At 39.4% G+C, this 14,782-nt stretch overlaps 1 protein-coding gene across 1 annotated transcript in view; it reads left to right on the forward strand.

The window, feature by feature from the left end:
• The window catches only part of LOC124789912, a 225,582-nt gene that overhangs the window by 196,534 nt on the left and 14,266 nt on the right, over positions 1–14,782 (forward strand). Inside the window, exons 10-11 of the mRNA XM_047257429.1 lie at positions 11,298–11,419; positions 11,506–11,593. Coding sequence (XP_047113385.1) covers positions 11,298–11,419; positions 11,506–11,593 — 210 coding nt within the window. The remainder of the gene's footprint in view (positions 1–11,297; positions 11,420–11,505; positions 11,594–14,782) is intronic.

Consider the following 14,782-nt stretch of genomic DNA (forward strand, 5'->3'; position numbering starts at 1 on the left):
AATTCATATTAAGTCTCCCGGGCTGTATGTCACTGGTCAGTACTTGGTATTGTAGCTCTTGTTCTTTTGGTCTTTCTCCTTGGCATTCATGGTCTAAATGTGAGCCAACTGTCTTGTTTCTTCAGTACTGGTGATGAGATGTTTCACGTAGTCATCCTGCATATCATCAAGCTGAAATGGGAACAGTGTGTATATTGTCATTTGAATCTCGTGACTGTAGAGCAGAAAGAATGCTGTGATGCCTGTAGTGTTGTGCTTCACTGCTTTGTATAAGAATGTCACAGTGGGCAGTATTGTACCCCAATCTCTCTGGTTGATATCAGCGTACATTGAGAGCATTTTTCTCAATATCATATTATTGAATTTTGTAAGGTCATTCATCTGTGAATGGTAGGCAATTGGAAATTTCATTTTCACAGTACTGGTAAATGAACATTTGTTTACTTGATTTTATGTTTTGGATAGTGTTGCCAGCTGTTGAATGTTATTACTATTGTTGAATGTGTCTTTGCGATATCAGTGATGTGTCTCTATATGTGTGTGTTTGTTTTATTATGGTTGTATGTATTAGATGATTTCTTTTAATTACTTTTTTATTTCTTTTATTAAGGTTAACAAAGAGTTTGTGTTGATGTGTGTTTGTTCATTTGTCGTGTTTGTTCTCTGCTATTGCTTTCTGTATATGATAGTGTTCCTGCATTGGTATAAGGCATTAGTTGTGGTTATTTGTCCTATGGTTTTTGTTTCTTGTTCAAAGCTGCTAGGATGGTGGTTATGGTGTTTTAAGCGTTCTGCAAATGTGTAATAATTTGTGTTGGATAGATTGCATGGTTTTGTATTCTATGAGATCTGTTCAAAAAATTCAGATCTTTGTCCAGAAAATTTTTCTGCGCTTACCTTTTGCTTACTATGCATGGTTACCTTTGAAATACCCTCCTCCACAATTGATATATCACTCCCAATGCTTTCTCCAGTTCCGGAAGCAGTCTTGGTATGCCTCTTGCTAGATTGCATGACATGCTATGTGCAAATTTTCTTTATCTTGTCTATCATTGCAAATCCTTTCAATGGGTTTCTCAAGTTGATCATAAAAATGTCTGCAGGGGCCAGGTCTGGTGAGTCTGGAAGATGAGGCATCAGAGTGATTTAATTTTTTGTGCAATAGTCGTGCATGAACAGGGATGAAGGTGTAGGTGCATTATCATGGTGCAAGAGCCACAAATTGTCTCACCATATTTCAGGCCATTTTCTTTTCACATTGTCTCTCAGGCATTGCAATGCATCCCGATAGTACCAATGATTAACAGTTTGCCCTTGTGGCTTAAATTCATAATGAACTAATCCTTCAAAGAAAACTATCAGCATGGCTTTGACATTTGACCTGAGACCTGATGTGCTGTTTTGGTCTTGGAGAACCTTTCCTGACCAATTGTGAAGATGGAACCTTGGTCTCAACATCATAACCATAGACCAATGTCTCATCACTAGTTATGATTTTCTTAAGGAACATCTCATTCTCATTTTCATGATCCAAAAGGTCTTCACAGACTGCAAGGCAAAGGTCTTTCTGGTTTTGAGTCATGAGCCATGGGACAAACTTGGTGACAACATGATACATTCCAAGATGCTGTGTCAGGATTTCATGACATGATCCAACTGAAATATTACATTCTTTTGCAATCTCTCAGACTGTCAGTCTTTGATTGACATGCACAATTTCATTGACATTCCTGACATGAACATTGTCGTAGATGTCAAAGGGCATCCTGAATGAGGGTCATCTTTTACTTCCATCCAGTCATTTTTAAGCTGTGTGAACCATTTGTAACACCAAGTGTGGCTTAATCACTCATCACTCTAGTCATCCTACATAATTTGGTGTGCCTCTGTAAAGGCTTTCTTGAGTTTCATGCAAAATGTAATGCAGACGTGTTGCTCCTGTCACTCTGTTATCTTGAAATTTGCAAACTGTGTGACATAATGTTCTACTCAATACAGCACGGAACAATAACAGACACACAAAAATGAAAATTCTGGCAGTTACACATTAAACATAAGTGTGTGCAGGGATGCCAACTCCATTTTGCTCCAACACACCATTGTTGCCAAATTACAATGTTTTGGAATTTTTTGAACAGATCTTGTTTATGGACACCCTGTGCCTTTGGTATGTTTGCCACTCTGTGTGTTAATTTATGTGTGTATGTCATAGTGTACCATGTGTATTATCTTTACATGGTATTGTTATTGTGAATGTGTGTTGTATGTGTTTGTGGGTTTGAGGCTTTTTATTGTTTCTGCATTTGGGATATGTTGAATGTGTTGGATATGTTGAATGTGTTGTGATTGTTTCGTATTTATGTTTTAATTCTTTAATAAAGTCTGTGTACTATGTCATACCTATTGTTCCTCGCTATTTGTATGATTGTACTCATTTCTTTCAATAGTTTCTCCTATTGAATGGGATCATGTTTATACTACGTAACATGTATCTTAGTGCAGATAGCTTCTGGTTGTGGGGTGATTGGAAGTGAATGTATTATTGTGTATGTGGTTGTTGGTTGTCCACAAATATTAAAAGAATATTTGCTGTTTGACTTTATTATTGTTATGTCAAGAAGATCTATTTGGTTTTCTTCCTCTTCAGGTGTGGGAAAGAAAAATTTGGAACAAATCATTCTACATTTTCAGAGCACTTAAAACACCATAGCCATCATCCTAACAACTCAAAACAAGATATGAAAATAATTAGGGAAACAACCACAACCATCATGTTATATCACTGTGGGAGCACTGTCACACCCAGAAGTCCATAGTAGAGAAAAAACATGTGATAAATGACAAGACACACATCATCATAAACTCTTTGCTAAACATAATAAAAGAATTGCTTCTTTTATTATAATTAAAAAGAAATCCTCTCATTCATACCAACAAGTTAAAGCAATATATAAAATGATGAAACAAATACATACAAACACATACACAAAAAATATAAAATAAAAATAATTTATAAAAAGTTTTCATAATCACTTGCATAATCATACTGAAACATGCAGGCATGCAGGCAACTACACACACACACACACACACACACACACACACACACACACACATATACACACACACACACAAGGGGTCACTTCGCTGACATCACATTCAACAGTTAGTAATAATGTTCAGCTGTTGATAACACATTGCAAAAAATACCATCAAGTAAACAACTGTTCATTTCCTAATGCTGTGAAAATGAAATTTTGTATGGCAGAAAGCAGAAGAAGAACAGCTGTAAGGAAGGGACGAAAATGCATGTAGGTCAACAGCTATCAAACTTGTAAATAGAAATTTATGGTACTGCTACATCACAGATAAGTAGAAAGTGCCAGAACTGTTTATAGCCTCAATATATAATGTCCAAAACAGTTTAAACACAAATACTTGTGTATTTCATGCCACTGAAGATGTCTTACAAATAATAAATGTCAAACACATATGGAAAGAAAAACTTGCTTTATTCAGTTATGATTAGACAGATCTTAAGTAATAATTATTGACACAATTTGTTAAGTGTGCTTGTTGGAATAGCTTTGTCAATCCGGGGCTCTGATCTTCCACACTCAACAACTGCTTTTCCTGGCTGCAAGACGACCCATCTGAGAATAATATTATGACTACATTCCGTTAAAACTTTAAATTCAGAGGGCTGTGTTCAGTCGCTTGTAGTTATTCTTGCCATACATATTTCTGTCAGATGGACATATTTCCCAAGTGAGACTTTCAGTACCACCAATTTCTTATCACTGAACATAGTATTCTTGTACTGACAATGATAAACATCCAAGATTACAGAAAAGGATGTGTTGAGTCAACTAGCACCTGGACAAGTTGGCCATCGATGATGACCATCAATTAGTTACACTTACATTTTGGTGAATGTCATCCATGGAAGATATGTCAGATGGACATATTTTCCAAGTGAGACTTTCAGCACCATCAATTTCATATCACTGAGCATAGTCTTCTTCAGCTGGCAGTGATAAACATCTAAGATTACAGAAAAGGAAGCCTTGAGACAACTAGTGCCCAGACAAGTTGACCATTGATGATGATGTCAGTTAGATTCACTGATATTTTGGTGAATGTCATCTGTGGAAGATAGGCACCTGTGGTGGTCTCACATCTGTAGATAATCGTGTCACTTAGTTTCCTAGAAGTTGGCAGCTACGCAAATCGCTGGTACCACTGTACAACAACCAAGTGTGGCTGCAGCTTGTTGGGGAATGACCTTTCCATGTACAGTGATGGGTTTCATCCCACAAGTCAGCTGTAATTGTCTGCAGGTAATTCACATGAATAGAAGACTGATGCTTGGTGTGATAATATAGCGTTCGTCTGGAGCTATTTCGGGAAATTATAGAAAATCTAAATCTAGATGGCCAGATAGGGATTTGAACCACTGTCTTTCCAAATTCAAGTCCAGTTAGCTAACCACAACCATAGTGCAAACACATCAGTTTGTTATCCTCTTTCTTCCAAATGTCTGTTCTTCCACATGACATTCGAATTCACATAGGAGTTGATAGTACCTGTGTTTGTCAGGTGCTGGGTTGTCATTTTATGGCTGTGACGTAGTTATGAGTTGGTTAAATACATTCTCCCTGGTGCATTCAGCTGATTGCAAAGATTTGTGCTAAAGACTGGTACATATCTTCCTCAATTTGTTGGCATCACCGATGAATTCCTCTGTTGACAATTTGATGAATTCCTCTATTGTTGTAATATTCTGTACCAGAAGGGCTCTGTGCATGCTTTCTTCAATTTCTTTCAGCAAATGTGAGATTTTATAGGATTCTGTCCTGTCAGGATTCATGATGTGGCATGTGGCTTAAACATTCAGTATGTACAACTCTCTCATTTCCCCATGATGCTGGGTCTTATTCTTCAGTCTTTCTTCAGCTAAGTGCACTTAATGCTGATTGTTGCCAAACTTTTTTTCTTTCATTTCAGCCTCGAATTAATCTCTGCTATTAAGTTTCTCTTCATTGTTCTTGAGCCACTGCTGGGCCGGGCACATTTGTCAAACACATCAAATCATCTCACTTGTAATTGGTGACTCAGTCAAACCCATTCCATCATTTTGCCAGGTCCTGAATCAGAAAACACTGATGGATGCCTGATGTGCAGATGTTGGATTGGAATCCATTGATATGTTAAATATACAGACCTTGACAATGATGTTCTGCTTGTATTCTGGATCCTGTCCATGTAGGTGATTGCTTTTATTTTGACTAATTATACCCCTGCCCTCATGAACCATGACCTTGCCATTGGTGGAGAGGCTTGCATGCCTCACCAATACAGTCAGCTGTACCATAGGTGCAACTCCAAGAGAAGGGAATCTGTTGAGAGGCCAGACAAACATGTGGTTCCTGAAGAGGGGCAGCAGTCTTTACAGTAGTTGCATGGGCAACAGTCTAGATGATTGACTGATCTGGCCTTGTAATATCAAACAAAATGGCCTTGCTGTGCTGGTACTGTGAACAATTGAAAGCAAGGGGAAAATACAGGTGTAATTTTTCCTGAAGGCATGCAGCTCTACTACTGTATGGTTAAATGACGATGGCATCCTCTTGAGTAAAACATTCTGGAGGTAAAATAGTCCCTCATTTGGATCCCCAGATGGGGCTACTCAGGAGGATGATGTTATCAGGAGAAATAAAACTGGTGTTCTATGGATGATAGTGTGGAATGTCAGATCTCTTAATCAGGCAGGTAGGTTAGAAAATTTAAAAAGGGAAATGGATAGGTTAGAGTTAGATATAGAGGGACTTAGTGAAGTTTGGTGACAGGAGGAACAGGACTTCTGGTCAGGTGAATACAGGGTTATAAATTCAAAATCAAATAGGGGTAATGCTGGATTAGGTTTAATAACGAATAAAAAAGTAGAAACATGGATAAGTTACTTTGAACAGCATGGTGACTGCATTATTATAGCCAAGATAGACATGAAGCCAACACCCACCACTGTAGCACAAGTTTATACGCCAACTAGCTCCACAGATTATGAAGAGAGTGAACAAATTACAATGAGATAAAAGAAATTATTCAGATAGTTAAGGGAGACAAAAATTTAATAGTCATGGGGAATGGAATTCAATAGTAAGAAAAGGTAGAGAAGGAAAAATTGTAGGTGAATATGGACTGGGGGAAAGTAATCGAAGAGGAAGCCGCATGTTAGAATTTTGCACAGAGCATAAATTAATCATAGCTAACACTTGGTTTAAGCACCATGAAAGAAGGTTGTATACATGGAAGAGATCTGGAGATGCTGGAATGTTTCATATTGGTTGTATAATGGTAAGACAGAGATTTTGGAACCAGATTTTAAACTGCAAGACATTCCCAGGGGCAGATGTGGGCTCTGACCACACTTTATTGGTTATGAACTGTAGATTAAAAGGGAAGAAACTGCAAACAGGTAAGAATTTAAGGAGATGGGACCTGGATGAACAGAAACAATCAGAGGTTGTAGGGAATTTCAGAGGGAGCATTAAGGAACAATTGACAAGAACAAGGGAAGGGAATACAGTAGAAGAAAAATGGGTAGTTTTGAGCTATGAAATAGTGAAGGCAGCATAGGATCAAGTAGGTATAAGATGAGGGCTACTAGAAACCCTTGGATAACACAAGAGATACTGAATTTGACTGATGAACAGAGAAAATATAAAAATGCAGTAGATGAAAGGAAATAACAAATGTCTAAAAAATGAGACTGACAGGAAGTACAAAATGTCCAAGCAGGAATGGCTAGAGGACAAATGTAAGAATTTAGAAGCATATATTATTAGGGGACGATAGGTGCTGCCTATAGGAAAATTGAAGAGACATTTGGAGAAAAAGAAGCAGCTATATGAATACCGGGAGCTGAGATGGAAAACCAGTCCTGTGCAGTGAAGGGAAAGTAGAAAGGTGGGAGAAGTATATAGAGGGTATATACAAGGAAGATGTTCTTGAGGCCAACATTATGAAAATGGAAGATGATGAAGATGAAGATGAGATGGGAGACATAATACTGCATGAAGAATTTGAGAGTGCACTGAAAGGCATAAGTCAAGACAAGCCCCAGGAGTAGACAACATTCTGCTAGAACTGTTGATTGCCTTGGGAGAGCCAGCCATGACAAAACTCCATCTGATGTACGATGTAGGTGGAATACACTCAGACTTAAAGAAGAATAAAAAATTCCAATTCCAAAGAAAGCAGGTGCTGACAGGTGTGAAAATTACCAAACTGTTATTTAATAAGTCACTGTTGCAAAGTACTAACATGAATTCTTTACAAAAGAATGAAGAAACTAATACAAGCGGACACTTGGAAGATCAATTTCAATGCTGGAGACATGTAGGACTATGCAAGACAATACTGACTCTAAGCCTTCTCACAGGAGATAGGTTAAGGGAAGGCAAACCAATGTTTATAGCATTTGTAGGCTTAGAGAAAGCTTTTGACAATGTTGACTTGAATAGTGTCCTTCAAATTATAAAGATGGTAGGGGTAAAATACAGGGAACAAAAGGCTATTTGCAATTTGTACAGGAACCAGACAGCAGTTATAAGAGTCGAAGGGCATGAAAGGGAAGCAGTGGTTGAGAGGAGAATGAGAGAGGGTTATTCAAAATGCATATTGAGCAAGCAGTAAAGGAAACAAAAGAAAAATTTGGAGTAGGAAATACAGTCCAGGAGAAGAAAAAAAATTTGAGGTTTGTCGATGACATTGTAATTCTCATAGAGACAGCAGAGGACTTGGAAGAGCAATTGAATGGAATGGACCATGTCTTGAAAGTAGGATGTAAGATGAACATCAACAAAAGCAAAACGAGGATAATGGAATGTAGTCGAATTAAATCAGGTAATGCTGAGGGAATTGGGTTAGGAAATGAGGCACTTAATGTAATAGATTAGTTTTGCTATTTGGGCAGAAAATAACTGATGATGGTTAATGTAGAGAGGATATAAAATGCAGACTGGCAGTGGCAAGAAAACCATTTCTGAAGAAGAGTAATTTTCGAACATCGAGTATAGATTTAAGTGTCAGGAAATCTTTTCTGGAAGTGTTTGTATGGAGTGTAGTGAAACATAGACAATAAACAGTTTCGACAAGAAGATAATAGCAGGTTTTGAGATGTGGTCCTACTGAAGAATGCTGAAGATTGAATGGGTAGATTAAGTAACTAATGAGGAGGTACTGAAGAGAGATGTGGAGAACATAAATTTGTGGCACAACTTGATTAGAAGAAGGGGTTGATTGGTAGGGCACATTCTGAGAAATATGGGATGACCAATTTAGTACAGAGGGAAGCGTGCGGCTTAAAAATCATAGAGGGAGACCAGGACATGATAACGGTAACCAGATTCAGAAGGATGTAGGTTGCAGTAGTTACTTGGAGATGAAGAGGCTTGCACAGGATAGAGTAGTATAGAGAGCTGCATCAAACCAGTCTTCAGACAAGACCGCAGCAGCAGCAACAACAACAACTGGAACCAAGGTGATATAGATGTGGTGTCCCTATCACACAGTGCCACATCCAATCCACAATGAAATCCAAATCCAAAGGCAGGGCCATCAAAGTTCTACACTTAGTACTGGAAGCACATTTTTTGCTGATATTGATGTACAACTTTGTCAGAACTGAACTCTTGGATGAGAATGCAGCCATTTATACCATGTATATACATCAAATATTCCAGAATTCTGGTACTTGTACAAACTTTGAATATTTAAAAATACAAAAACATTACAAACATAAGGTATTTCAAGAACTTTTAAAAATTGATAAATGTTAAATAAGAAATAAGAGCTGGAATGCTGGTGGTCAAGTTTGAAGTGGTAATCTGCAGCACGCCATACTGCACGCATGACTGTTCATGGCAACACATAAAAATAATTTCCATAGAGAGTATTTGTCTATTCTGCTGATTATCATTCATTTTGTATTCCACAAACGATTCTAAGAAGTCACAGTCAAAGGAGTGGATATTGTAAAATATATGGATACATTAATTAAATTGTAGACAAACTTTCTGGGACATTCCTTAACATTATTTTCATAGCAAAATATGCTTCATGACTTAACTTATCCAAATAATATTATTATTTTTCTCCAAAAAGCATAAACATGTGCTTAACAACAATGTGAAATGATACATGCTACATACCATATAGAGAAAGTGTTGAGTGGTACACTGGCACAATGGAAAGGTAGGGCCAGAAACTTGTGTGTATCTCTATTATAAACACTGAAGTGCTAAGAAACTGGTATAGGAATGCGTATTCAAATACAGAGATATGTAAGCAGGCAGAACATGGCACTGCAATCAGCAACACCTATAAAAGACAACAAGCATCTGGCACAGTCGTTAGATCAGTTACTGCTGCTACAATGGCAGGTTATCAACATTTAAGTGAGTTGGAATGTGGTCTTATAATCAGCACATGAGTGATGGGGACACAGCATCTCCAAGGTAGTGATGAAGTGGGGATTTTCCCATATGACCATTTTACGAGTCTACCATGAATATCAGGAATCTGATAAAACAACAAAACTTCGACATTGATGCAGCCAGAAAAAGATCCTGCAATAACAGGACCAACAGTGACTGAAGAGGATTGTTCAGTGTGACCGAAGTGCAACTCTTCTGCAAAATGCTGCAGATTTCACTGCTTAGCCATCAACAAGTTACACTGTATGAACCATTCAATGAAACATCATCGATATGTGCCTTCAGAGCCAAAGACCCACTAATGCACTCTTGCAACATGCCACTCAGAAGAGCTCTCCATCTTTCATACTATTATGGATTTATGGACAGTCCTGCAGGATTCATGGTGTCAATTCACTCCAGCACTACTTCAGATTTTAGTCGAGTCCATGCCATGTTGTGCTGCGGCACTTCTGCGTGCTTGCAGGGCCCCTACACAATATTAGGCAGATATGCCAGTTTCTTTGGATCTTCAGTGTATGTATAAAGCAGAGCATATGTGTGTATGTCTGGTATCTCCTCCCAGATTCATGGATCAATTTCAACCAAATTTGGCACTGAAACAGAGGCCTCATTTCAGCACTGTGGGGTTTATAACCTCGTAGTTCCAATAGGAGCAAAGACGTGGGAAAAATGTGTTTTTTCCAGCCCCTGGTCTATAGGCTGCCATGCATGAAAGGAATTTTATGTGGGAACTATATCAGCCCATCTAGGCACTTCAGTCTGGAACCGCGCGACCGCTACGGTCGCAGGTTCTAATCCTGCCTCGGGCATGGATGTGTGTGATGTCCTTAGGTTCGTTAGGTTTAAGTAGTTCTAAGTTCTAGGGGACTGATGACCTCAGATGTTGAATCCCATAGTGCTCAGAGCCATTTGAACCATTTTATATCAGCCCACCAAATCAACCTGATTTGCAGGGCAGCCTACACAGTTTCCCAATGTCTGAGATTTAGGCTGCCCTGCATGACATGCATGCTGTCTTATAGTAGCATCAACCTGCTTTGCATAGTCATCTGTATATCAGGGGCAAAGAAATGATTTTCAAGCCCCCTATGTGTAGCGTGCTCTGCATGACAGGCATGATGTTGGAGCAATATTGGCCTGCTTTATTGAACTGTATTGCAAGGACTACATGTGCGAATGAGCAAGTGGACAGGTTGAGATGAATAGAGGAGGGAATAGACAAAGCAGGGGGTGAGGGGAGGAGGAAATGGGCAGGGAGAGTGGAAGAGAGCGGTATGTGTGAGAGAGATGGAAGGTGTAGAGGGCTGGGGGGCAGGTGGAAATGGAAGAGGGAGGTGGAGGAAGATGTGGACAGAGAGAATGGTTGGAGGAAATGGTAAAGAGGGGGGGGGGGAGGGGGAGGAAGAGATCAGAGAGAGTGGAAGGAGGAGATAGACAGATAGAGGTGGAAGCATGAGACTGACAGACAGAGGGAGGAAGAGGTCGACAGAGAGAGAGAGAGAGAGAGGATTAGGTGTGTTCAATATACATGTCAAATGCATAAGCAGGTGACAGGTGAAGCTGCAGGTAAAAGGCTAGTGATTACATATTGGTGAAAATGAACTGAATACTGCATATGGGAAAAAACCTTTTCTTTCAGAGCAGCAATTATTGTAAATGTTGTCTGTTTTTAATATATGTGGTCAATTTTTAACTGACAATAACTAAGTGTACCTAACAGTTTTACTTTAACTATAATATACTTTGAATTTATTACTGAAATGATTCTAAATAATTTATTTTTCTTTTACACAGTTAAAAATAAGACTCTCTCTGAAGCCAGCTGATGATAAATACACAAACAGGAATCTCAGTTTAGCCTATAACATTAAAAAAAATGTGTCCTCATTAGAGAGTCTACACAGCTTTGAGAAACGGTCAGTCATGAATGTAATTCTTTTTTATGTCCATTCCATTTTTGTTAGGGTGTTAAGAGTATTTATTATCAGGCATTGTGTTATAGGTTTCCCAGCAATGTATCTCTAACAAAAACTCTACCTGAAGAATTGAAATCTGCATCAAATCAAAATGGGCTTCTTGCTATTAAAAGTGTAAGTACTGTTGATTACTTTAGCAGCTGACAGACATTAATAGTTTATTTGACCTCCGAGTATGAAGTCTTTCAAACAAATTATTGACAATATTAGAAAAAGGATAACATTGATATTCCTCATAAAGATGACCCATTGAGCTGCAACCAGGCATACCAAAATGACTGTTACACATTTTATCTTTTGGCCAAAGCCTTCTTCTGCAAAGAAAACAAACACACATTCACAAAAGCAAGCACACCTAATACATACATGACCACTGTTACCAGCAACTCTGACTGACGGTGTCACGAGTGTGAGATGGAATTGCTTGTGTGAATGTATATCTGTTTTCTTTGCTGAAGAAAGCTTTGGCAGAAAGCTATAATGTGTAACAGTTCTGTTGTTGTGCTTGTCTGCAACTCAGTGGGTTATCTCTACAGCGAGTAGCAATCTTATACTTTTCCTAATATTGTTGATAAAAAAAATTAGTAGAAAGTCATTATATGCAAAGATTTCTAAGTTGATTTAATGTTGGACAGTACTGATGAAAGGCATTTCAAAATATGGTGCTGTTGTCCAGCTTTGAGTTGATTCTGCAGTAATATTCCCAGCAAGAATAGAGGTAAATAGTACAATAGAGATAGATAATTTACTTCTAAATCAATTGTCTTTCACAAAATATGTACAAGCTACATAATAAATTGGTTATCTGACAATGGTTGTAAAATTGTAGCAACAAAATGTTACCAACAATTTATTTTAATTCAAAAGGGGAAAGGAACAACTTTATATATTCAAAAATGCTGATACAGTTGCTCTAATCAGAGGTAACTTGCAGAATGAAAAAGGTGAACAAGTTTCCCAATGACATCTTAAGATAAGAAAGTTAATTCTTTTCTAAAAATATTTCTAAAACATTGTGAATCACATCTTCTTCTACAAAGGACACTGAAAGACAGAGTGGCTAACGTCTAGGACCAAAGCACATATTGCAGAAGTACAGGGTTTTATTTAGTGCAGAGTAGTAATAACAATAATATTATTACAAACAAAGCACATTGATACTTGTAGGTCTGGATGTCAAAGTTCTGAAAAGTGCAAATTATGTCTCGTGTTACTATCTCTCAAAGATCTAGGTCAAGGTACTTCCAAAGATCACTAGGAAGTCCCAATACAAATAAATTGGTGAGTCAGCATGGAACAGATAGGAAGAAGTCACCAAGAAGCTCAAGTCCTGAGAGCCATAAAATTCAGAGCAGTGACAAGAAGCATTAAGCAAAACTAACTTACAAAATAGACCCATTAACAAAACAACAGAAATGTACATGGTGGACCTGCTAATGTGATATGGTTTTGAGGAAAGGGCAACTTGTGTGGCAAAAATGGAACTCACAGAAGGTAAAGATAACTGGATGAAATTCCTGCACAAAAGAAAACACACTGCCAAAACAATCCATGGGGTAAAATATGTTTTTGTCAAGAACCATCTAGATAGCTTCAAGAATTCCTACTCAAATGAGGAATATTTTTTCAAAGGCCAATAAATACTGAAGAATTTTTCAAAATTCAGGTTTTTTTTAAAATTACAAATTAAAGTTGCTCTTTTGGGAGATATGAAGGTGGTAAGGTAATGACCACAGTTCTGTCTTCTAATCATCAATACTTTTATTACACGACAAATGTACAGGTCGAAGACTAGACGGGAACTGAGGTCCCAGAAGTATACAAAACCAGTGCAGCCCACAATATGGAGTACGTACCCAAAGGTGGTGGGGTGGGGGGTTGGCGAGAGTTTTAAGTGGGTTACGGTGAGTTCCTCCACGTATAACGGCATGGGCTGTGTGGGAGGAGAGCGTGGAGCAAATCCTGGAATGGTGATGCTGAAGTCTTGAAGCGACGTCGGCAGTCGTAGTCGTTGGCCAGTGCGAGAGTGCTGGTGTCGTCGGCAGGGAACCTAATGATCACCTTTCCACTTGGCCTAACATAAGAACGTAGGTTGCCACATGTAGCACTTCAAGAGATTTTGAAATGCTTCACTATACGTTGTGACTCACCACCTAATGAGTCACATGAATCATCACACGCAAGCAGCACTAATGCGATATCACCACTAATGACAACAGATAAACCACAAATGTCATTAGGATGAACGTGGGTAGAGAGCTCGTAAGTGGCGCCTGCTAACAGAGAGGTATGCTGCGCCAGTGGGGTGGGGAAACCATAGTATGGTGAGGGCGGCGTGCTGCGAGTAGAGGGGTGAGTGTCAGACATTGAGGTCTGAGTGGGCATGGCAGAAACCTGCGGGCTGCACTGGTTAGAAGAGTGGCACAGTGTGCTGTTGCATGAAGATGGAACTGTTATGTTAGAGCCCTGGGAGCTGGGGCCTCTGCTATGGGAGCCAGGAGGCGGAAAACCCTGGAATGAGTGTGGGCTTGTTGACAGGGCTGGTATAGGTGTGAGTTTACTCGAATCATGAGCAGAGGAAGAAGGCCGAGGGTGGCCAGAGAGCGTGGTCTCTTCAACGGTGGGTGAGGTAGGGGAAAACTCGATGCGAGCAGGTTTAACCCTGTTGAGGGAGACAGTAGTTACGGAGCCCTTAATTACAATGTCCATTGTGTTAATGGTTTGTTTGACAACTCTGTATGGTCCTGTGTAAGGGGGCTGTAACGGGGCTTTTACAGTGTCGTCGCGAAGGAACACAAATTCACAAGTGCTGAGCGTGTAGCTGGAAGGGGGTGGGGGTTGAAGCTCGTTACAGTGTAAACTCACCTGTTCTACCAAGAACAGCAGTTTGGATGGTTTGGCGACTGGAGTAGGAGCAACAAGTTCGCCTGGCAGTGTAAGCACCTGGCCGTAGACAAACTCGACCACTGAGCCTTTAAGGTCTTCCTTGAAAGTGGTCCACAAACGGAGTACGACGAATGGCAGGGCTTCCGCCCAAAGGAGACCATGGCAACGTAGGGCCATCTTAAGCGTCCTATGCCAATGTTCCACGAGGCCGTTGCTTTGGGGGTGGTATGCTGTTGAATGAACTTTCTTGATGCTGCACAGCCTACATAGTTCAGAAAACAAGGCAGACTCAAATTGACGGCTGACGGCCTTGGTTGGTCGTTAAGTAAACAGGGCAGCCAAAGAGTAAAATCCAAGTGCCCATGAAGGATCGTGCCACTGATTCGGATGTAACATTGGGTAGTGGGGCAGCTTCCA

The sequence above is a fragment of the Schistocerca piceifrons genome, chromosome 3, assembly GCF_021461385.2.
Source record: "Schistocerca piceifrons isolate TAMUIC-IGC-003096 chromosome 3, iqSchPice1.1, whole genome shotgun sequence".
NCBI lineage: Eukaryota > Metazoa > Arthropoda > Insecta > Orthoptera > Acrididae > Schistocerca > Schistocerca piceifrons.